The sequence below is a fragment of the Cryptotermes secundus genome, unplaced genomic scaffold (assembly GCF_002891405.2).
Source record: "Cryptotermes secundus unplaced genomic scaffold, Csec_1.0 scaffold899, whole genome shotgun sequence".
Classification (NCBI taxonomy): Eukaryota; Metazoa; Arthropoda; class Insecta; order Blattodea; family Kalotermitidae; genus Cryptotermes; species Cryptotermes secundus.
In genome coordinates, this window is record NW_019731283.1 from 411,904 (window position 1) to 436,705 (window position 24,802).

A 24,802-nucleotide genomic window follows, 5' to 3' on the forward strand; every position below is an offset into this window, starting at 1 on the left:
GCAAGGTCAGTGTTATCAGTCTGAATAGTAGTAGTATTACTCAGAAATACTGGGTTTCCGGCCTTTGTCCATCGTCCTGTATTCTAGAAACTAGAAAAAATGTTTCGGAAACTGGATCTGTTTCCCTCCTCAGGTGTCTTCTCACCCGATGATGGAAGCAGATCCAGTTTCCTAAACGTTTTTTCTAGCTTCTAGAATACCCGACGATGGGCAAAGTAAAAAAAGACAGCAATTCCAAGTTTGATACACCACCCTCAGAAACCCTTAGAATCTAATACTAACACCGGTTTGTTTCCGCATCAGCTGCTGCGTCTAACAGCGTCGATCAACATTGACTTCTGATCCTGTTTCATCAGTGGTTGCCAAAATTATCGCAATAAAACGGTTGCAGATCGCATTTATATGGAGAGGTCTTGCAGGTAAATTGCCCAATTCAACTTACATCGATCTCGTTTGAGTGTTTGTAGGTGAACCGTGGCATGGATCCGAGGCAGTCAAACACTGCGAGCACGGATCAAACTACTAGCAACCAGCGGGGTCATCAGTTGAATTGTAAACAAAGATGGCGGATTTTGCGACTAAGAAAATTGGAGCTCCTGATTTCAATCCTGAAAAATGTATGTAATTTAAAATGGCATATACATAGTTTTGCACAATTTACAGCAGTTTAACTGTGGCATTGTTTGGCCATTTTTTAAAGGTCATTGTTTTGATATGTATCAAATGTGAGCGACGCACTTTCATTTGGTACTTCGGATGCTCGTTTTTCAGATGTTAAGGAACTCTCGCAGCGATGTGTTGGAGGTCAGGAGCTACAACAGCAACGACAGAAGATACAGACTCTTGCAGATGAGACGAACATTCTGCTGAAGAAAAATGTGTATCAGAATTACATGCAGTTTATTGAGACTGCTAAAGAAATATCACGTATCTTTTTTAGAATTCATGAGATATTCTGTCCTAGGAACAGGACGGATTATATAAGTATTACTATGTAGCAAAACGGATTAAAATGAAATACAGATACAAATACAAGTAAATTCTTCGCCAATTTTCGTTGATATCTTGATTCCTAAGAATGAAGCGAATTGCTTGTTCATATTAGGACTCTGCCATGAATGTAGACAGCCGTGGAAACATTCTCTCATGTTCTCAACATTATAAGCCTTTGCTGAATTTGACTGTAATTTACAGCTACTAGTCAACCCACATTATTCTAATTTACAAAACCTCCAACTTGTCACTGAATTAACCTTTGTCTTTAGTTATTCTTGCCAAGCAGCATATGGAAGAAATATTTGGGCAAAGCAAGTTTTAACATAATTCAGTAAATGAAGGATGAGTCATATAACCTATTCCATATACTCTGTTTATGCTCGCATGCACATGAAAGGATAATTATTTCAGAGTTATGATGAATTGTATTAGCTGACACATGGCCCTAAATTAAGTATAGGCTATGTTATCAGATCCATTTATTGTGTTTCTGTTCTTCATTATAGGAAGATATTAATCAAATCAGCCATTATATAAAATAATAATTAGCTGTCTTAATTTGGTAGTTCTTCTGTTATTTTATTGTAGAAAATATAGAAATATTTATTGCAAAGTCAGGTGGACAGTGAAGAATTTTTTTTGTCAGAATGAACAGAAGTTGTATTTTCCATCAACTCAAGAGCTCAGATCTTGAAAGTGAGATGTACCAGTTATCACACATGTTGACAGAGCAGAGGTCTCTGCTGTCATCCCTTGCTGCAACGTCATTACTAGGTGACAAGATTCCCAGTGCAGTTGATAGTGATGGAGCAACTGGCAACTCTGGAGAAGGAGAGGAGCAAAAGGAAGAAGAGGAGAGCAGACGAAAACTAGCTGCTATCTTGGAAAAAGTTGAAGGATGTGTGGTACGTATTTTCTGTCATTATAAATGCAGTGCTTACATGGCAAAGGTTCTCAAAAGCTTGTTTTTGAAGGATATTGTATGAGACTTATACACTGAGTGCAGTGTATTTGATGTGGCTGCTTCTGATTGTATTCTTCAGCAAATTCTGATGTGGTGCAACAGTAGTTAGCAAAATAATTCACCAATATATACAGAGAGAAATTTGTTTTATGAATGTTAACATTGTACAAAAGTGTACAATTTTGAGTTTTAAATGTTTTGTTGGTAGACACTGCTGGAGACTTCAGGACGTACAATTCTCCATGAAGGGGACTTGCTGGAACTGGATCCCATTGAGAACAGTGCACTTCAGCGGGTGCATGCTTATCTGTTCAGTGATGGGTTCATGATAGCTTCTTGGATACCCAATAGGTAACAGTGTTCTAAAAAAGATATATATTATGCAGGAATTAAATTGTATCACATGTTCCCAACAGGAAATATGAGTCTGTCCACTAAGAGAAAAGATTTTATTTCAATTGTCATTAAATTAATTCCTTTTTTGTCATATGTCTGATTTGTTAATGGATCTTTAACCTAAATAACCAGGATCTATTGATCTATTAGCTTCTCTGTCCACAGAAAATAATATATTTTTTAATTCCATGAGAATAAAAGTAGTTTCCATGAAAACTGCAAAATAGTGATCAAAGTGTTAGGTAGTAATGCAGCAGTCCATGAGTGTAGGGAGCTATACATCTGCTCTTCCATATATCTTCATGTTGTGCTTAATTAAACACATGGAGAGTGTAATTTTAGCTTACATTGAATGCCTCTTGCATCACTGCAACTTTTCATCTGCTTGTAATGAGCAGACTTTAATATGGGCAATCTTACATGCATTAAGAAATATTAGACTGTGTGAAAAATACATCTGGAACAATTATTCATAAGTTTTTATTAAAGTTTTTTAATTAAAATATTAACCCTTATCACTTCTGTGTCAGAACATATTGGATGTGCTAATTTCCAGATTTGCCATGACTGAAAATAATAGAAATGTCAGAGATCCCCAGTGCTTCAGTTAAAAGTATTTTTAACATTTTGCCTGTGATAAGAATAAGAACAGTAGTGCATACAGGGCAGGAATCAAGATTCCTCCAGTTATAGAATGTTAATGATAATGCCAGTAGAGAGGTCTTTGGACTAGCATATGACCTAACATTCTTTACATTCACAGATATTTTGTTCTTCTAAAGATGAGAAGTCATTCAGAGAAATTTTTGCATTGAATCTTGTTGGTGTCAAATCTTGAATTTTTGTATGAAAGCTCACAATCTTTTCTATAGACCACCTCATATTTTAAGGCATGTATGTTTATATATGTTCCAGTGTGGCAGTCAAGATTTGAAGTCTTTTCTCTGTTTGATACTCTTGGGTGTATGTGTGTTTCTTTGCAATTTACTTCCTTCAATTAAAGAAAAATGTATGCCATATAAAATTTATTTTAATGGAGTAATTATGCAAACTGTATGGGAGAACTGGTAGCTTAATTTTGCAAGTTTGTAACATTTTTAACTGGTAGTGATCTCTGTCCAGGCGTGGTCCAGTGAGATACAAATTTGAAGCAATGTATGAGCTAGGGAGTCTTGCTGTTGTGAATGTGCGAGATATGAGCAGCGTGAAGACAGCGTTTAAACTGCTGGCATTCCCAGACACAAGGGTGTTCCAGTGTACTAACAATCAGAGCAAGGTAAGACCCAACTCAAGTCAAACTTTTAATTATCAAAAGAAACAAAGATAGTTAATTAAGCATCATCATAACTAGAATCATTTGTGTTGGAAATAACATAAATATAATTTATTTTCATCTTCCTATAAACATATTGGTATGCTTTGATTTGAAGAAATGTGTTAACTTTGTAAGAAAAAATGGTGTGTTCTCATTGAACTGTGAACATTTTCACTCCATACTGCTATTTCACACATTTTTTAATGCACAAGTGTTGTGTTTCTGGACATTATCCATCATCCTGTTTTTATCTAAAACACTGTTCTGGCTTTGTAGAAATGACTTGTAACAGCAGTATATAAATTTGCTGGTTGGACCTTTCGTAAGAGCTGAAGGTGCTCAAGTTACAGGAAAATGGAGGTCTACTGTTTATTTTGCATGTTATCTAAGATACAAAGTGATTTTTTTTCTCAAATTTAGTCGTGGCATGTAAGATTATGCCCATGGATTGGAAGTAGCATATTAGATAAAGTTTACTAGCCTGAGGAGGAATTTTATGTGTCAAGAATTTGTACAGTGTACAGCAGGGAACTTTACTGATCACTTTGTCTTGACCAAGGTTTTCCCTTTCCCAGATCATGAAAAGGTATGAGTTCCAGAATATGATTTTCTTACTGATAAGTTTTCCCACCCCTGTTTTATGTGTTATGTTCACAGACTTTTCAGTTCATGTTTAAGTTCTTTATTTTTCCCCAGAAAGAATGGCTGGATAAATTTGAGCAGGCGAAGAAAGCTCGTTTTGTACAAGAGCAACAGAAACGGGAGTCAGCAAGTCAAATTGAGCGTTCACCATCACGACCGTCACACTCTGATTCACTGGAGTCGCCTAGCAATCGTGAGTTGCCAGTAGTTGTAAAGGGAGTACATTTACCATGGTGACACAATAAACGAGATAAATTTCATTTTATTATGGTAGTTACCCCATGCTGATTTTATTTTTTGAAAGTGTAGGCCAACTTCTTTGAATGGACGTGGTTTTAAATTCAGTGACATTGAATATGCTTCTTAGTTCAACCCATTTAAAGATGGTGTGTATTCTGCAGGGGTTACATAGTGCAATATTGAAAATGGCACTCTTATTTAGGTTTTGTTAATTGAAAAAGAGTTGAAGGCTGTCACCCGCTTTGAAGTACTGCATAGCACTTGCCTTGAACAGAGGAAAAACACGAAAAGCCTCTTCCTCCTCATTTTTAACATGCTTCCAAATTGAGTATCTTCTGAGTGTGAGTCAATCATTAGTTGTGAGCTACTCCATTTCGTGTTTTATAAATGAAGATTTAGCATTGTTTGTAGTTTCAGAGGTGCCCACTACAAACGTGGCATTTACTGAATGAGGTTGTTATTTTGCTTTGTACAGCATTCGAAGATGCAGATGACTCTAATGCTGAATCTGAGCTGCCTGAATGGCTCATGGAGGTGCCAGAAGATTTAGATGTGTGTATTGCCCAGCGCCACTTTGAGGAGGCTTACAACCTACTGGAGAGAGCACGAGAGTTCCTTGACAAGAACACTGCCACAGATCCTGTTATTACAGATATTAGGTATGCCAGTCAACATTATATAGTTTTTATGGTGTTGTGTTTGGGGCCTACAACTCTGAATGCTGTAAGTGGAGAAATACTCTAAACCATGTGGTATGTAATGTAATGTATGTAAGGGGTGGGCCATAGAAACCGGCCCATGCACTGCAACCTTCAATGATCTATTGTGCTTCCCCATTGATTAGCCCTTTATTAATCCTACACTTTTAATAAAGTGTAGGTCCCTGGTTATGGGGGCATCATAGACGTCACTTGGTTCCGTAAAAACTGGCCCAAGTGATGAAATCTGAAATGAGCTGTGGCCTCACAGTCATACAGGATGTGTGTGGCTGATTCGTCTTCTTGTAGGCACCTTTCACACGGTGGGTTGTCTGTCAGTCCCAACTTGGAAAGGTGTCCTTTTAGGTGGCAGTGTCCGGTAAGTAATCCAACCACCCATCTTAATTGATCTCAAACCATGTGGTAGGTCATAGTTGCTACAAAGAAATTGTAGTCTTTCATTCTGTAGCATTGTATGTAGATTACTAAATACTGTATGTAGGGTATGGAAAAATTACTTAGTGAGGAATTTGATAATAACAAGCTTTTATGTGGTCTTACAGCATGATACTAATATGAGGGTTATGATATTAATATTTCATGATAGATAGGACATGTGAAAGCAAATAGAGAATGTATAATTTAATTTTTGTTTGACATAGTCTCCTTAGCATTTTTATTCTTATATATTCTTTCAGTCTAAGAGAACAAGTTTCATACCCATGTAAAATAAAAGAGTGGGTAAAATTATAGTTTTATATTCTTACTCTTTGGATTTTGGAAAAAGAGCTGAATGATAAGATGAATTTCCAGAGTCTGTTTTGCCCTATTTTATCATGAATTCCACTTTATTCCAAAGGATTTGTAAGAAGTCTTTTGTTTTATTATTACTGTATTTTCTGCTTATCAGACATGAATATATGAAGTGTTGATAGAGGTGGTTATGAATATGTTTTTTTTAATATTGCCGTTTTAAAATCAGAGTGTTCCTTATGCACTTTTATGTGTGCATTATCCTACTATCTACAGTCTTAGAAATATTATAAGGATTGAGGTTTTGCTTAGGCGCAAAGTGGAGGCTCGTGTGAGAGCTCTGACAGAAGTCCTGATGAAAGAGTTGGAGGTTTCACCTGACAAGTCTCTGCAAGGAGGGCTGCGAGCTGCTAGAAGAGCGGTCCGATTGCTGAATCAGTTGGGTCGTTCAACGCAGGTTGGTGGTAGTGCTGTGTTATTTGTCTGAATAGGACTGCAAATTTCTCAAAGTTTAAAACTTAGTAAACAGAATATCTGCTGCGTGCTTGGAAAGTACAGTGCATTGAACTAAAAAAACTAGCTCCATGATATAAAGATCCTGATGGTTCAACACAATTGTTTCCATAGTGTTTATGAGATTTGTCACTGGTCCAGAAGTTATTATTGGAGACAGCTATTCATTAAACAAATAATTTTATTCTTCGTGATTTCACAGGCATGTGACTTGTTTCTGAAACTGTGCAGCAGCATTCTGAAGACACAATTGAAACGTGTCAAGAGAGAAGGTGCGACTGTTCTGTATGTGCAGCAGATAGGAGGCATCTTTTTCTCCAACCTGACTGACATGACTCGAGAATTCCTGCGAGCGTTTCCACATTCCCCCAGCTGTGCATCAGGTATTCATTTCTTACAGTAATTTCTATTATTTAGTAAGTATTGCTCTCTTGTAAGGGGAATTGGAAATTCTGTAAACAAATTTTGCTCCTTTATGTATGAAATGACTCGTTCTGAATGCTGTTGAGACAAACTTAAAAATAAAGGACAAATTTCTACTGTTGAGATGTACAGCATCAGAAACTTAGCAGACATAATCATAATCTCAAAGGTTCATGTTGTTACCTAATCAATACTCTTCAGCATTAAAGAAAGTTCATATTTTATTTGTACATTTTAGTATTACCTCTTACCATTCTTACCTACAGTGATCCACAGGTTATTGCCATCAAATTAAAACTAATTTATTTTTCACACACAGAAAATGTTACAATTTTCTCATTTCATTAAAAATTACCATAACAGAAAACTTCATGTTTTTCAAAGCTTGATTATCATTCATTCATGATCTACACTGAATAACATTTTTACCCTTCACTTATTTATTTGCATGACCACTGTGCCCAGTGCTAGAAAGAGAGAATTGATGAACATGACATTAACTCATCCAACAACAGCATGAAACTTTCATGAATGTCAAAATTTTTTCATGGGTGTACACATACATAGACAGGATAGTGATTGATTGAGCAGTCGATCAGTGGACACGGTAACTTGTTTATATCTCAGCCATCTTACATGTTGAATTTGTGTGTGAACTTCAGATTCTCAGAATAGGACCAGAAGACAGGTGCTGACATTCCACCTTCATGGGCTCTTTATTCCATTACCTTACCAAGTTTTCATGGTTATTATTTTTTTACTGCAAATATGTCTGTGTCTGCAGCATTTGTGATGTGGGCAGGCTCAGAGTTGACACACCTGACATCTCATCTCATCAAGCAAGTTTTCATGCCTCAGTCATCCATTACAATGTTGGCAGAGTGTGTCACGTGTGTAAGGAATCAGTGTGACCAGGTATGCTGCATATGTTTTTTATTATATTCTGAATTTCTCGAATGTATAAAAGCAAGACTTGGTATGTTCGTGAAGAAACGTGCACATTCTTGTCCCACCGATTTAAATAGTATAAGTTCTGTACCAGCAACTAATCAATATCAACGACAGATAAGAATGTAAAATCATATGTGCCTTTCAATCTAGAGTATGTTGTACCACTGCTGTCATATTTCTGATTTTTATACCAAGTACATTACTTCGCCTGGAAGACATGATCATCCTGGGAACTCTACTTACCACATCTGACAGATGAGATTAAAAATGGTGGTGAAATGTAACAGGTATCCTCGATGTACCTGTTATACATTATTCAGATTAGATACCATACATTTCCTTTCAAAAATATTTAACTATGAGGCATCTGTCTCTTTTTTTCTAGGGGCTCACATGAAAAAACAAAATTTTCTGGAAAAATTTTTGATTGGAATTTGAACTTATTGAACATTTTGTACAATGAGCATCATACCTTTTATTGGCTGGGTGTTATTTATGTATATATTATTTCCTCTTGTAGATCTTGTTATAGAAACATTCAATACATATGTAGATGTTTTACTGTATTCTCTTATTGTTGATAGTAGTTTTCTTTATCCATCTGCGTTTCAATCCTCCATGTGAGTTTTTCTATTATCTTTGTTTCTTCATTCCCTGTTCATTATATATGCCCAGCCCAACTTAATATCCTTACTGTGTACTGTGGTCTTCTGGGTTATCCCATAAAATGGATACCAACATTCTGGAGGAAAATACTACCTCTGTTTTCACTCCTGGCTTGAAGGTGGTTGCAGTTTCTTCCTCTGAAACACTGGTACCAACCTACCAGACTATAGTGGCAGAGTCCCTAAGGTCACAGTATAAATCCTTGCTGCCATAGAGTCCCCAAAGCTTGATCTCTTTGATTTAATAAGCCTGATAGTACCAATTTGTAGTAGTACAGTTCACTTCATTTTAATTAAATATATCCTTACGTACATTTATAAACTTAAGTAGGAGGAACTTTAATATGTATTCCCAATATTCAGAGGCTTTGGTAATCTCTGCAGGTATTTGGGAGCCACTATTAATTGTTAAATATAAAATGAAAGATGCGAGATGCCCTTGTTACCAGGATTGTATAAATTCCAGATTATCTAGCATGTAAGGGGTATCAGTATGCTGCTTACTTGAATCTGCAAGTTGCATGAGAAAAACCCATACAAAACCAAAATAATGCATTTCCACTTCAGTGCTGGTGCAGCAGTTTTCCAAAGTGACAGCATAGATTGATGAACTAGCCAGAAATAGGAGGATTTCTGTAAGAAACTGAAGAGTAAAGCATGAAGTTTCACATAAAGAAAATTTATTTTCTATAAAATCAGAAAATTTCCTTTTTAATATCTGTTTAATGTTACTGCCAGCAGGGAACAATCATCATCATCAAAACATCCCTTTTTGATCCATACCCTTCCTTAGAAGATTTTGCCACATTCCATCCAGTTTTCACTTCTTTGGATTTTGCAACAGTATTTGTACAGAGCAAGGTCATTAGCCTTGCATCCAACCCCCAAATCTGGAGGACCAGGTCATTGTATTTATGGCCCCCAGTGATGGGGTGCCCCAGTTATACCCCTAGTCACCAGCTTCCTGTTTTATCACCTTCTGCAACTTGCAGGGCTATGGTGGAGGTACTCTAACCCACCTCCACATGGGGTACACAAGGTGATCACATTGTATTAATATATGTGACAGCTTAGCGAACTTGGAGTGGATCTGCGATACCAACTGGATGGACTGCTGCGCACTCCCTTAACGCGAGCATTGCGTGATGCACGGGAGAAACTGGTAGATGCAGTGAAGCTTCGGGCAGTAGAGGACAAATGGCACCCCATGAATCTGCAGAGTAAGGCTGGCCTAACTAAGTTTCTGCAAGAGATGAGTGACATTGGCATAGCGAGTATACACACATATGTTACAGGTCAGTGATCATTTCAACAACCTTCAGTCAAACACACATACTGGCACTACATCTATCCAACAGGACATTCAGACATTTAACAAGCAACAATGTAAAATACGCGTATATATCAATCAGAAGATAGAAGAAAGCAAGAAACATCTTTAATGGTAAATATTTAAACATCAACATTTTTAACCTATCTATACTTTATACTGTATAATGTAATACTATATTAAGATCTGCAGTGATTATAATGTCAGTTTCCCTTTCTTTTGAGCCTCTGAAGGGCCAGAACATATCAGAGCTAACGTTGTACGTATGCTTAATTAAGCACTATACCATGAAAATGTATGGAGGAATGGAGGTATAGTTCCAACATTCTAGACTTTGACACCAGATGGAGATGAGTGGTCTGCTTCACACCCCAGCCACTTTACCTCCTGGTACCCATTGGATAGAGGCTTGGTGGGCCCTGAAATTTGTCTGGACACTGGAATAGAGAAAAATCTCTTACCCTTGCTGGGAATCAAACCACAGCTGTTCAGCCCATAGCTATACGGAGCTAACTCGGCTCCACCCAAAACATAATGTGTGTAGAGATGTTAGTCAAAGACTGTGGAGCAAGCAACTATACAAGAGCCGTTGCTAGGTAGTAGCTCCACAGCAGACATGAACGCATCATTTGCACGGCAACAAGAGAATACAACAATAATGGGAAGTAGTGTTTTCTACAAAGTCTATGTCAAGATGTTATAAGCAGGACAAGTTAGGAGCTAGATTTGGTTGGTGAGTGAGTGAGTGAGTTAGAGGACTGCTGTGGTTCAGTTATTGTGAGCTGCTGTTGTTAGAAGCTGGTAGCTGAAGCAGTGGACAGTTTGGGAACCTAGAGGAAGGGGAATGTTTTCTGTTGAAAGCTGCTACCAAGCAACGGCTAATGGAGAGTGTAACAAGCTGAAAACTAGTCTGTGTGTGACAGTGATTTGTAAAGTGTAGTCATGAGTTGTGTATTAAAGTGTTCAGTGAATCTGATTACCAGTTGAAACCCCATCTGTAGTCACTCCATACCTGTGACAACTGGTGTCAAAAGTGAGGTAGGAACCCATGCACACACAAGTGGACTGCTTAAGGCCATATAAATAACTGGCTTATTTATGTTAAACTTTTTTACACTTGATGGATTGTTATTCTAAAATTTAATACATTATTTCACCAGAATTGTCTATTTTTGTTCTAATTTTAATTGGATGTATATATGTGTAGGGGACTGCTGGTTGGGGCTGACTAGCAATACTGTGGCCTTTAGCAAGTTGTATCTGATGCTGCTAGATGACTGTCTTCGTTTGGCAACGCCTGAACTTCAGTATACAGTGGATGACGTGCTTAGTGATGTGTTCCAAGCACAGATGCTTCATGTGGAAGCTTCATGTTCCAGTGAAAAGTACAAGGCTGAGGTGTGAAATAGTTTGCTTTTGTAGAGTTGATAGTAATTAACCCTATAGCACATCTAATGGTGGAAATGGAAACAGCCTCTGAAACACCAGCATTTTATTTCATGTTGATATGGTTACTTGCTCGAAGAGACTTCATCCTTTTCATGCTTTGTTTTAATACTTCCTGTACTGTGCCATATGAGACTTTTATAAAGAAAATGTTATCTGTCATGATTGTGCTCTCTGTCTCTCTTTCCTGTTGCTCCCACTTGGAGCATAGGGCATCCATGAAACAGCGTGTCGCACTTCAGTTTCTTAATCCTAAGACAGTCGGTAGGACTCCTTGGACGGGGAATCAGTCCATCACAAGGCCGCTACCTACATATGACAAGCAGAATAAACGCAGACAGACATCCATGCCTCGAGTGGGGTTTGAACCCACGGTCCAAGTGTTTGAGCAAGTGAAGACAGGTCATGCCTTAGGCCATGTGGCCACTGTGATCGGCCATGGGTGTGCAAACACCCAAATATTTAAGTGACTCTCTATTAAATGACTTGGAAACAAATTTGTTTTCCTGTGTAGTCTAACAGAAGTTTACAACATTCCTCCATCTTCAGCAAGCAAAAACTTAGAAAAATTATTGTTATTTTTATTCATTATAATTTTGACTTTTTGGTTAGTGATAAGTGGGTACAAAGTATTATGGGGTGATGACTGGGAGAGAAAATACTTGAGAGGGAATCCTAATCCAGTAACAGTCTTTCAACATAAGTTCTACACAGACTACCCAGGAACTGAATACAGGCCTCCGAAATGAGAAATGAGCATTTAACCATCTAAGCTGTGGCATGATCTACTTATAGCCAACTAATATATTATATTCCTCTTATGTTGCAGAGCCAGTTTATACAGAAAAATGCTGCTTTCCTATTGGACACACTGCTGACCCTTGCTGAACATTGCTATGAAGAGAAGATCGGAAACCCCTGTGCCCAACTCAGCAAGCTCCGAGATAAATATTCCCATCTTAAGAAAATAGTAGCTTCAAGAAGCCTAATAGTTCAGCTATGAAACCAGTCACTAAATACTCCACAACAGCATATGTCTAAATGTATGTCGTTATAGAAAGCTGTATATATTTGTTGAATTTAATCTGTGCTCTGTAACAAGTTATTTGCACTTTCTTTCATTGATGTGTATATAGTAATGTGGAACACAGTGTATACAGGCATTCTGAGCAGTGCTGGAATACAGACACCCTCATTGTCTGCCATTCATCAGTTATTTCATTTTATTTGTAGTACCATGTCTAGGGAAGCTACAACATGGAAATTTAGGAAGTAGATGTTTGACCTGCACATTAAATCAAAAGAGAGAGGACTTTATATATTCTGAATTCCTGTATTCACCTTAATTTTTTTCCCATTGTATTTGTCACCTGATATGAGGGTTCATCTTTTAATAACAGTTAAAACAAAATACCAGGACAAACATTTGTTATCAATAATATGGATACAAAGCTCTTGATGTTAATAGTGCAGGTATCCTGCCATCCATAGCACTTTGGTGTCGTGTATACAGTATAAAAGAAAGTATACACATTTTATTAACTTATATAAAGTGGACAATTTACTGCCAACTGCAGTAAATAAAAGTAAGCATGAGGGACTGAACAGAACACATTGTTACTGGATGATTCCTTTCATGCTGCAACGAGAAATAGTGGGATGTTATTTTATGATATTCGAAGAAGCATGTGTAGGTTTAAAACTTGGGGAAGTTTTTTCTTATGAACATAAGTTTTGGAAAAGAAGGTTGTCTCCTATTTAATTAAGGGGCACACAGTAGCGTAGTTGGTTGAGACATTATGCTACAAGCCAGAAGGTCACAGGTTCAAGTCCCAATGAGGTCATTGGATTTTTTTCAATTGCCCTAATCCTTCCAGCTGCACTATGGCGCTGGGGTCGACTCAGCCTCTAACATAAATAAGTACCAGGAATATTCTTGGAATATTGTTGGGGGTAAAGGGCGGCCAGCGTGTAGGACTGAGAATCTTACCACCATCTTTGAGCTGGTAGTCTAGAAAATGTGGGAACCTCAACATCTCACAACCCTATGGGCCTCCACGGCCTGTTGCAGGGATACCTTTACTTTTTCTTTACTTATTTAATTATGTGCTTCAGTTTTTAAATATTTGTTGCAGGTACTTGCTGTTGAATATTGCAGTTCTTTCTCAAGATGTCTGTGATTAATGACATTAATATTCAAACGGCAGTGTGTAATGATGCAGCCACTGTAGATCCACCTTACCTCCTGAAGCTGTTGAGTGTGGCAGTTCAGCTGTCTGTCACCATGACAAGTGTTTCAGTATGCAGTGCAGTCCATCACTGCATGTCCATACACTACCCTATCCCCTACTTGTATGCACACATCATACAGTCAGACATATGACTTACACTATAAGAATCAATCAAATTCCACAAAGACAACACTAAGAACCATTATGAAGACTCTCACTACATCCATCTTTCATGAACTGTACAAGATCCTATAATGTATTTCAATTAATTTTAACTATTTAGTCTTAATACTCACACGCAAGCCCCTTCAGTGACATAATAAGTTGCATTGAATAACATATATGAAGTACTTTTTTTTTATGCAGGTGGTTTGTGCCCTGATGATGGCCACTAGTGGCCAAAAAAATATTTTATGTTATATAACAGCTACACTTGATGGATTTCTACTTTTTTATATGTTAAAACAAGATGGTTGTATATGAGGAATTTGCTTTTTATTAAATTTTCAAAAAGATAAGTTAGCACTACAAATAGAGTGGGTACATAATTTAGTTAGTCAGATTATCATTGCATATTATCTGCATGTGAATGTCTGCCTGACAGCTTTTAAATACATGGACCAATATTAATAAAACTTCATATGAAATTCTTGCCTTTAGAGGTAACTTACATTATCTGTGAAATAAAAATTAATGTGGCAGACATAAGAACGTTTTGAATCAAACCCAGTATATAGTAGCTAGGCAAGTGAGATTCAGTATAATGAGTGTTCAATTTCTGGCAGTGTCTTAAAAAGATAAACCAACTGTACTAGATTGAATTCCACGTAATGGATCATAGTATCATGTTCAGCTGAACATACTGTCTTGTGCATGTGAGGGATGCAAAGGTATGTGAAACTTTCCTCCAGAAATGGTTCCACAAAGAAATTTTCTTTAACTCATCTAATAATGACTTTATTTATATACAGTTTCTCAGAACAGAATACAATATTTTGCTAAACAGTTTGTGACCTCCATTTGATTACTGCTGCTCTCTCAGAATGAGTCAAATTAGAGATATTGTTTACTAGTAATATGTTGTTGAAATTACACATTTACAAATTTAAATGTGACTATGGAAAATACCAAATGAAAGTTTGTTTTCCACTTGTTCATTCAGCTATTTGAACTCTTAGCTCCTTCAGCTAGTTTATAAGTATGACCTTAAGGTTTTACAGCAGTGAAGATCCATATGGTATTGTACAGGAGGTGTCATAATACAGAAGACTACAATATGAACAGGTCATTAGTCTTTTAAAACACAAATTTTCATTGTGATGTGTCTGAAATCTCAAGTTGCAATGCTGTATGGCTCCTATGCCAGGAATCCCTTGAATGCTGTGTGTTGAAAACATTTTTAGCAAGCGTTTTTCCTTGCAATAATGTCTGAATAGACAGAATACAAATGCAAGACAGTACCAATGAATATCTGGTAGAACAAACATCTAAAGATATATGCTATCTATGAAATAATCCCAACACAAGTTACTGGTACTGATGGATGTGTTCATTCAGCGAGATCTGGTGTTGGAGTATGGCTCACTTTCTGACGCTTCTTTGACTGGATATCAGCTAATGTCTGTTCAATCGACCGGACATCTTTCTTATTTTCACTTGGTACTGAAAATAAATTTTTTCATTGTAGTTATTAAAAGTAGAACATAATGTGATTCAAAGTGTGTGGATATGGACACACAGGGTTTACATGTGCAGGTGAAGGTATTCTTGTGGCACGATTTACTGAGGGGCAGGATAATGCTCTGTGCGCTCTAAAACCTCAAGAAAATGTGTGCCTGCTTTCACTTCTAGTAAATGTGCCAAATACCCACTGAACCGGTGGTTTACTGTGCCTCAAAGATATGCACAATTTTGGAAATGAGAGCATTTAAAAGTCCTTACCAGGGATAACCCCTAGTTGACTATACAGTTTCTTTACTGTGTAGGTCAACTATATATGTATATATATATATATTCATCAATGCATTGCCAGGCAGCAGCTCTGTAAACACTGTCCAATATGCAACTATAGATAGGGTGTGTTTTCTATGTCATCTGCGCTGAGCAGTGGTGGCACAACCTGCTTCTAGGCAACAGCTCAGTAAACACATTTCCACATATGGACCATGCTATGAAAGCGGTGATGTCATCAACAATAGAGAGAGTGTTGTCCAGAAGAAACTTTAGTTCTGAAGTTCCAGAGTGACTGAAGATGAAACAGCCAGGAGACGACCAGTGAAGATGGACAGTCCTAGTGCTTGTGCAACAGTGAACTGGAAATTGTGTAAATGAGCAATAGTGCTGTATTTAAGCGTGATTAAGAGAACTTGTAACCAAGGTGCTAATAAATCCAGTCATTTAAACTAGAACCCATTATTTTCACCATATGTACCACCCTACACGTGACAGTACACATATGCCCCCCCCCCCACACACACACACGTGTGTGTTTTTTTTAAGAGTAATCCAGTGAGAATGTAATTGTTCAGAGAGTCATAGCATACATATTGTACTGTCATAAACCAATATGCACAAAACGCAATGAGACTAAGTAAGTTCCAAATCTTTCATGCAGTCTTTATTGAACTGTGCTCTGAAGAATAGGCTAGTTCCTGAATAAGCAGAGTACAGTCTAGCAGAAACTTCTGAGTTCTGAGAACATACTATGTCCCTTAAGAAGGCATGACATATACTTAAAGGAATTGTATTTCTTGCTGATAAAAGTTTTACTACTTCAGACTACATGTTTCCTATCACCCTTGTTATTCATTCATGTAACAGTTCAGTCATAGCTGAGGTGCTCTGAAAGCTGATATATTCTTTAGAAACATACCAAAGCCATACTGTTTATTAGTTTGAGTTTTTCTAGCTGCTTCCTTTGCTGCCTCTCGACCAATCAGATGTTCATATTTTGCTCTGTAGTTGGAACTGGGAACGAAGTCTTTCGGTGTTTTCAGTGCCCTCTCTTCCTCTTCTTTCCTTTCTAGTTCTTGCTACAACCAAGATTGAAAGACAAAGTCCAGTCGAATAATACAGTTTATTATAGATGTAAAAGATTTAAATTTATTTCTAACAATGTTGTATTTTAGAGTCCTGTTGCACTGATTCGTATCCATAATGTGTATATATTAAAACAGTCTTTTAGTGCAGACAATTTCATTTGTCACTTCACACTACATGTTTCGGCATCATTCTGCCATCCTCAGGTGTATTAATCACGTTAAACCATTGCACTGCTTGCCATCAAGTGTCCATTTATAAAATGATATAAAATGTGTGTTCGTCGTTCAATACTAAAATTTATATATTAAAACTTGTTAAGATCTATCATCTTACATGTCATATATCAAACCCGTGTGTAATGCCATTCATCCGCTATGGGAGTCATTCTTCTTATGTTTTAATTGTGTATATACTGTGTCTTTCTTATGTGGCTGTGTGTGTTGTATACAACGCAGGTTGCTACTCATTGATATATATTTTAAAAAATCAAAACATCAATATCTTGAATAACATGAGACTTTATTAATTGAACTTTTGCTCTTCCTTTAACAGATTATGTTACTAGCTATGTCCATCACATGTTGATTTTGGGAGTGCATCATTATTGTTTGCATGTTTCAAGTTTTGGTGTTCTGAATAAAAGAAACTATTCCCATTACCTTCTGAGCCAGTAGCTTTGCTTTTTCAGGATCCCACTCCTCTCCACGTCTCAGTGCTGCTAATTCATCATCACTTGGGGCAAACTCTGGCTTAAAAATCATCACATGCCTGTCTATTCCTTCCTCACCTATTGAAAATGCTGGAACTCCAGCTACTTCTGCCACATCACGTCTGAAAACAATTGAAACCATATAATTCATTCATATTATACTTCAAAAAAGTTATCCAGAAGCATTATAATCTTGAAACAGTGGAGATCTTGGTATTTAAAAGGACTGCAAAAATAATCAAGTTGAGACATGAATTATCAAGTAGCTACAGAAAATAAACAAGAGACTACTAATCTGCATGGAATTAAATGTTTATTATAATTGTGACAGCTAATGACCATATCATTATACCATTCTTTTTACACAAGCTTATTATAATATGTATGTTATCAGAATGTATCCCCAAAACATACACAATACTTCTGTAGACCTGCTCCATAGGTTCAAACTTGTGTTTCTGTAGTGATTCATCTTGTAGGAACTTGTTAATATTTTCTTCAATCTGAAATATGAGATTACAGAATCTTATCCTGATAGTAATGTTGCATTTTTTTTAAAAAGGAGGCTTAGCTTACAATAATGTCCAGTGTACAATTTTGTACTTACTGTCTCCCTAAAGGCTTTGAGCTTCTCTTTTTCTTCTCTCTGTTTTTTCAGAATCTCTTCTTTGTGTTCTAAAATGACAATAGGGAAACACACACATTAAAACTCTGAGAACAACTTCAAGTATGATATCTATGTATACACAGAATGAAATGAAATTTCCACACAATCTCTTTATAATGTGACTTCTTCCTTAAAAATAAATTGAAAACACTGTGTAACACGTGCTGTGACGCTTAGTTTTCAAGACACACATCACTGTCAAATGGCACACCCTATCAATCAAACCATGGGTACCTTGTAATTACAACAGATGTGTGAGGCAGCCTCTGGCCATTTCAAGGCAGATGTCAGTGTGCTACAAAGCATTCTCTCCAACATGTTGTTACATGATAGCAGTGACCACCATCAGAACTGCTTGCCACAGCTTTGACATATTCTCATTCCACAGCTGATATTAGGGCATATACACTTCTTGTATCATGGAGATGTTGCTGCAATTATCAAGACATGTGAGCACCTGGATGACATAGACCAGAACAATGTAGCATATTCCTGTGCAGCAGTATCACCTCAACTATCAGAGGTAATGAGGGATATGAGCATGTCGCAGTATTTATCGCGTGTATTCCGTGATAATTCGATCAAAACTGATTCTTGCTGTGCACTGTATGTCTTCAGTAAATCTAACAACACACCGCATATCATCGTGACAACATTACTGAGAAGTATGTTATCCCATTTGCCAATGATGTGCATCTCAAAAACTGAGTGTCTCAGGACATATGTTGTATATATTTTAGACTTCCATTTTAACAAATAATCACAATATTGAGACCTTATTCACGAATTTATTTTCATTATGCATATGTGTATTGGGCTATGAAAATAGTTATTTAAATTTACTACAACAAACATGAACTATTCTAACCAAACCAGTCCCCCTACCTTACAAATTAATTTGGCTTTTCTTAAGGTTACTAGCGAATCATAATAGACCACTGTAGGTCGCGGCGCAGGGGCCGAGAAGCCCCACCCCTTATACATTCATTCATTCATTCATTCATTCATTCAAGGTTGTTAACTTAGCATCGAACCATTCTAAATTAACGCAACAAGTCGCTGAAATGCAAAGCTACACCGATATCCAAATAACGCGACAATTTATCGTATCCGGACTCCTTTGCATTCAAATGGCTTGCGAAAGATGAACTTACAATTAAATGGCAAGTTTATGAGGTGAAGCAAAAATCTACTCTTACAAATATTAATTAGGAACATTAAAATTCCTCACATCTCGTTTCATTTTGCTTCCACTTAGGTGAATAGAAGTTCCGTAATAATACATTCAGAAACTTGATCCAGCTTCAGTAAGTAACTGGGAAAACTACTCGATCTCTTTACATTCATGCTACGTAACCTTAAAAACAACATACATAACCTAACTACATACGTTAGGATATAATCCTACTTTTCATCAAACTCCTTTGTTTGTTGCTAAAGGATGGTGGTTTGTCCATAGAATTTAGTATTGAGCCAAGTAAATCCATTCTTTACAATGAACCCTTTACTGCTAAAATTTTCCCACAATCCAGTTTCCATCCACACTCAACTCACGGCAAACACTGCGCGACTGCGCATGGTGTCCTCCGTGACTCCGTGTACTCACCCAGCTATCCCGGATTTGATTGGATGCTAAGTAACATGTAAATAATTAAATCAAGAGTGCTGTCGTTCACTTCATCATAACTCTCGCATCGCATTACATGTTAACTTAGCATCCGATCCGATGCAATTTAGTGAACGCCTGCCTGAAAAATAAATAGTTCATAAGCCTGCGGGTGCGGTTCTCGGATCCGTTAGTGGATCAGTACGACGATAGAGTGATCCGTGATAATTAGGGTGACCACGGAACCGACACGTTCCGTACCGATACGCGCCATACCTGCAGCCCCTGCGTCATACGATTCGATACGATAAGTTTCGTAGGTATTGTGTGGTGATCGTGTTTGAATGATTAAATGGTATTAAGATTTTGGTATGGCGTTGTGGGAGCATTGACATGGATAGGTTGTTTATTATGTTAGTTTTTTTTGTATACCTCTGTGGATTTTATAAAAGTGATTCGTTACTAAATATAACTTTCCAGGCTGCATGACTTGAGAAGCTGAAATCGAGGCAAATGTGCACTTGTAGACATAAGTTCTCGCTGTATTAATCATATAGAAACAATGGTTATTTAAATTAAAAAGAAGATCCTAGTATAATAAGCTGATTATGGACAATAAGTGCAACAGTTTAATCCACATGCATACTTTTGCGGTCTCTGATCGAACACAACATGTAACGTACTGGCAGTAAGTCGCTTGTGTTTGTGTGGAGCTAATTACAAATTTTATACGTAATTATATGTAGTATAAGTATGAAAACATGAATGAGCACAAAATGAAACTTCAAGAAGCACCTGCTACGATATGTAAAGTTGTAAAGTTTCCTGCGTCTGTTACAAGTTATTTCAGAATAGAGAATGGCCAAAATGAGCAACATTATGATCTGAAAGGAGGGCTTTTGAAAGGTAAAATATAGTTCATAGTTCAGTTTCGTTTGCTTCTGTTGCATGATGGTTTGTTGATAAAGATACATTTTGTTTGAGACATGCTGATATATGTATCAATATGCCTGTAAATATTGACAGTATATGATTTTACACCAACAGATACTCAATATGCCTGGCTGAGTTGGGGTCCAAGCTTTGAAGTAATACGAACTACAAATGGTGCCAAAGTAGCTGCCTGGACATTTGGAGCTGTCTTGCATCATTCAAAAACCAGAGTAACTTGTGTCACAGAGTTGCCCTGTAATGATGGTTCAGGACGTGTTTCGCAGTTTGTGGTGGGCTTGGAATGCGAGTTGGTTGGAGGGATGATATGTGTTTTTGACATACGCGGCTCTAAGGTTCTACGTGCTGTACGGATGCCTTCTAAGGTTTGTGAAATTGTTATTAGCAATATATTAATTCTGTTTGGATTTGAGGTTCTCGCATAGTAGAAGATTGCTGTCTTTTGGAATATGGCACCATGTACTGTAGTAGAAGCTAACTAACATACTTTTCAGCACAGCAGTTAATCATTTATTGAGATTTTCATGTTAGCTAGCTCTGAGATATTGTAAGACAATATATTTTTAAGTTCTTACACACAAGCCATGTTTGGAATTTTGAGGTGTAAGTTAGAGAAGACATGCCAGTTATGGATTGCTTTGTCCTGTATCCGTAATTCCAACTGCTCAAGTTCCTGTTTCACCATGCACTCAGAATTTTATAATGTGTACTGATAAAGTACTGTTATTCCCAGATACATCAGGGTATATGTAATGTCCTTTTTGTTCAGTGATGCCACCCTTTAATGAAAAATTGCAACTTATTTTATCATTTATAGATTGCATAAGCCAGTCATGAGTGGGATAATTTATGTGCCCAGCAGAGTCTTTTGTCAATTATAAATTGAGTGTGTTATGATGCAAAAAATGTGTGTGTAGTATGTAAAGTGAAAAGTAAAGCTATCCCTTCTAACCGCTCACTCCGTTGGGCCCTTTACGTTGGTGCCACTTTCCCTCTGTAACTGTTTGCTTCCACATTGGTGCCACCTTACTTCTCTTACCGTCCTTTGGGCCCCTTGGTTGCTGGTTGCAGCTGCTCCTCTAGCCGTTCTCTCTCACCTGTAGGTATTCCGAGTTTGCAGGTTGCTGCTGCGTCATTCTTATCCAGTTCTGCTTCCCTTTTTTTGTTGTTGTTGTTGTTGTTGTGGGTAATTGTTTATGGGTTATCTGAATGCTGGGCGCCAGTAAACTTACTATAAAGGCTTACATTTCAGGAAAAAGGGGGGATGAACCAGAAACTACGGGTGATGGGTAACGCATTCGCACTGGAGCGATGAGATTCTGTCTCAGGGTGCATACGGGCCTCGTGTCAGCGGGAAAGATAAGAGTGTTTATAGCTAGGCACTACCACACACTGTTTAATGAGCAGATCTTGATATACATGTAACAGCACTTGTCCTTAATCCCTTAAAACACCTTGAAATCGCTCAAACGTTGGCGACCGGATCCCTGGCTAGTTATTTAATGACTGCTTCTTTTAGCTAATTTTTTGACTGTACACTTGGAGAGTTGTTCACAGACTCCCTCTTAAGCAGACTGACTCTGCTTTGAAGCAAGAAATCTTCACAGCTTCAGCTCCGCCTCCAAGTTACTACCCTAATTTCAGCTGATTGGAACAATTCGAATTTAGGGAGTTAACCATAATTCTCACTGCTCCAATCACCTAGCTTTAGTTTGGGACTTTGGACCTTAATGTCCTAACATCGTTTTTGACAGCTGCTTGAAAAATTATACCAGTAGCGTGGGTTGCTGGCCTTCCCACTTTTGACTTACGGGGTTCAAAACCTGTCAAGTGTAACTTTACCAAAGGATCCGGCCGGTCAACTTTCGAACTGAATTTCCAGGAAAACTCTGCGAGGTGCTTCCTGCCTGGTCTTTGTAGCAGTGAAGCAAGCCTTATTCTTGAAACCAAGAATCGGGCTAAGTCACCCTTGAATGTTCCTTACTACATCCTATGCTTAATTACTCTAAAAGAAATATTGATTACAAATAAAGCTGGTGGGGTCAGTGGTATGGCTACACCCTGTACCAGGCCGTGAAGGCCCATAGGGTTGTGAGATGTTGAGGGTCCCACATTATCTAGACAATCGGCTCAAAGATGGCAGTAAGGTTGTCAGCCTTACGTACCGGCCGCACTTCCCAGGAAAATTAATTAATTCCTGATACTCATTTCCGTTACAGGCTGAGTAAAACCCAGGGGCTCATCGGGTCTTGAACCTGTGACCTTCCGGCTTGTAGTATGCAGTATTCTTAATAACTCTTAGCATGGGATCACTTGAACCTGTGGAATTTAGGCCAGGGGTCGATTTTGTGTCATTACATGCAATAACTCAGTTGTATTACAAAAAAATATGACGTTCAGTCAGAAAGAATTGCCTGTTAATTTTTTGTACCTCATTCAAGATAGAGCCAGGATAGTGTAGTCAGTATAGCGACTGGCTACTAGGTGGATGACCAAGGGATTGGAGTTCAAGTCACAGTTGGGGGGCAAGAATTTTCACTTCTCCATGTCATCCATACTGGCTCTGGGGCCCACCCAGGCTACTACCCAGTGGGTACCAGGGGTAAAGCAGCCAGGGCGTGAAGCTGACTGCTCACCTTCGTCTAGTGCCGAGGTCAAGAAAATATGGGTCTAACATCCACTCCCCCATATGTCTTCATGGCTTTGTGCTTAATTAGTTAAGCACAGGGACAACTTTACATTTTACGTATGGCATTCAAGATGTATGTGTACACATTACACTCCACATAGCAGCAACATTTTCGTAGACAGTTATTTTCTACATGATTCCTGTCATTCCTTACATTTAACTTTCAGCACTGAATAGGAGTTTCTATTCCAGTTCTGTAAATTATCCATCATTATGGTTCAACAGCTGTCACACACTGTTCTTCAGTGTTATTGTCCTACTGGTGTTTGTTCAAAAGGCTGAACATGATGAGGTCTTGACTGTGTGGATGGTAGACACCACAGTCCAGCCAAATTCTGGAATGGCATCAATAGTGCCAACTGTAGTAGGGGCTTGGCATTGACGAAAAGCACTTAATACATTTTTCATACGGGAAAATTGGTTCAAAGTGAAATTTCGATTTTTGTAACATGTCCTCATAATATTCTGAATCAACCATGATCCGGGAAAACAATAAAGTGGCAAGAATGACAGTTTCCTAATCCCATAGAACTGTGGTCATGATTTTTCTTGCTGACAGCGCACTCTTGAATTTCGTTGGCCTCAGAGACCATGTGAAGTATGCCATTGAATGCCTTTTAGGTTCTGGTTCTGAATGATGGGCCCAGAGATCCAAGTCTCATCTGGTATGATGACTTGCAACAAGAAGGTATCACCATCTTATGTTATACTGGTGACAGTAGTTTTCAAAGTCTCTGTGAACATGGGAAAATAAATACTGATCATCACACTGCCTTTGCTGATTGAAACCTTGAAATGCATCACATCTGTTATTATGTAGCAGTTATATACAGGGTCATTGATCCAGTTGGTGTTAACAGTTTGGGAACAACTTTGTGGTTTGTCATGCACGCCTGCTTCTCCTGCCTCCATTTAAGTGCTTTCCTCAGTGTCATGCTGTTTCAGTACATTATGCTTTCTGTAGGTGTTCAGTGTGTATGAATCTGCATCTGACCTGTAGCAATTAAAGAATTCAATCACTGTTCAGTGTTATAACTGTCTTACAAGTTCTGCCACTTTCTAATCAAATGCCACTGTTTCATTATAAGGTAATGCTATCCCTGTAACAGGCCGTGAAGGCCCATAGGGTTGTGAGACATCGAGGTTCCTACATTTTCTCTAGACAGTCAGCTCATAGATGGCAGTAAGGTTGTCAGCCTTATGCACTGGCAGCACCCTTTGCCCCCATGAATATTCCTGGTACTCATTTCTGTTAGAGGCTTAGTCAACCCCAGGGTCGTAGTGTGGCTGGAAGGATTAGTTACTATAGGATTCTGACAGTGGTGTATAACACAGAGATATTGGGTTTTTGGACTTTGTCCATCATCCTGGTTTTAAGATAACTAAGAAAAACATGATGTTTCGGAAACTGGATCTGTTTCTGTCCTCAGATGAGGGAAAACACCTATTCTGTTGGGTCCCTTAGAAAGAGCTAGCCTCAATCACTGGACGATTGGTCCTGAGGATGGAAACAGATCCACTTTCCGAAATGTCGTGTTTTTCTTGGTTATCTTAAAACCAGGACGATGGATAAAG

General features: G+C 37.9%; 3 protein-coding genes across 5 annotated transcripts in view; 2 read left to right on the forward strand and 1 right to left on the reverse strand.

The window, feature by feature from the left end:
• Nucleotides 1–533: 533 nt before the first annotated feature.
• LOC111866934 (exocyst complex component 8) lies at nucleotides 534–15,005 on the forward strand. 3 transcript variants are annotated; one of them, XM_023856316.2, is made up of 14 exons: nucleotides 534–617; nucleotides 772–927; nucleotides 1,684–1,901; nucleotides 2,169–2,311; nucleotides 3,479–3,632; nucleotides 4,368–4,506; nucleotides 5,029–5,212; nucleotides 6,317–6,461; nucleotides 6,720–6,900; nucleotides 7,725–7,855; nucleotides 9,626–9,851; nucleotides 11,094–11,284; nucleotides 12,162–12,375; nucleotides 13,468–15,005. In XM_023856316.2, exons 1-13 carry the CDS (start codon nucleotides 563–565, stop codon nucleotides 12,333–12,335), a joined length of 2,097 nt encoding a protein of 698 aa, XP_023712084.1. In that variant the 5' UTR covers nucleotides 534–562; the 3' UTR covers nucleotides 12,336–12,375; nucleotides 13,468–15,005. The 3 variants fall into 3 exon arrangements, with proteins under 3 accessions (XP_023712084.1, XP_023712083.1, XP_033608368.1); XM_023856315.2 differs by lacking the exon at nucleotides 13,468–15,005 and having other exon boundaries at nucleotides 12,162–12,541; XM_033752477.1 differs by lacking the exons at nucleotides 534–617; nucleotides 13,468–15,005 and having other exon boundaries at nucleotides 802–880; nucleotides 12,162–12,541.
• LOC111866935 (sperm-associated antigen 7) lies at nucleotides 14,505–19,561 on the reverse strand. The gene is made up of 6 exons (XM_023856317.2): nucleotides 19,390–19,561; nucleotides 17,922–17,989; nucleotides 17,729–17,817; nucleotides 17,265–17,436; nucleotides 16,436–16,595; nucleotides 14,505–15,225 (listed from the first exon to the last, which is right to left on the reverse strand). Exons 1-6 carry the CDS (start codon nucleotides 19,466–19,468, stop codon nucleotides 15,113–15,115), a joined length of 681 nt encoding a protein of 226 aa, XP_023712085.1. The 5' UTR covers nucleotides 19,469–19,561; the 3' UTR covers nucleotides 14,505–15,112.
• Nucleotides 19,562–19,868: 307 nt separating this feature from the next.
• Nucleotides 19,869–24,802, forward strand: part of LOC111866915 (protein ELYS) — a 42,648-nt gene continuing 37,714 nt past the window's right edge. Inside the window, exons 1-2 of the mRNA XM_023856284.2 lie at nucleotides 19,869–20,493; nucleotides 20,635–20,903. Of these exons, the coding sequence (XP_023712052.1) occupies nucleotides 20,349–20,493; nucleotides 20,635–20,903 (414 nt within the window). The 5' untranslated portion in view covers nucleotides 19,869–20,348. The remainder of the gene's footprint in view (nucleotides 20,494–20,634; nucleotides 20,904–24,802) is intronic.

Coding starts and splice junctions, on each gene's coding strand:
- LOC111866934 (XM_023856316.2), top strand. CDS start 563: ATGGCGGATTTTGCGACTAAGAAAATTGGAGCTCCTGATTTCAATCCT. Junction 928..1,683: donor GACTGCTAAAGAAATATCAC/GTATCTTTTTTA, acceptor TCAAGAGCTCAG/ATCTTGAAAGTGAGATGTAC. Junction 6,462..6,719: donor AGTTGGGTCGTTCAACGCAG/GTTGGTGGTAGT, acceptor GTGATTTCACAG/GCATGTGACTTGTTTCTGAA.
- LOC111866935 (XM_023856317.2), bottom strand. CDS start 19,468: ATGGATTTACTTGGCTCAATACTAAATTCTATGGACAAACCACCATCC. Junction 17,437..17,728: donor CAGGTCTACAGAAGTATTGT/GTATGTTTTGGG, acceptor AATTGTTTTCAG/ACGTGATGTGGCAGAAGTAG. Junction 16,596..17,264: donor CAAAGCTACTGGCTCAGAAG/GTAATGGGAATA, acceptor TCTTGGTTGTAG/CAAGAACTAGAAAGGAAAGA.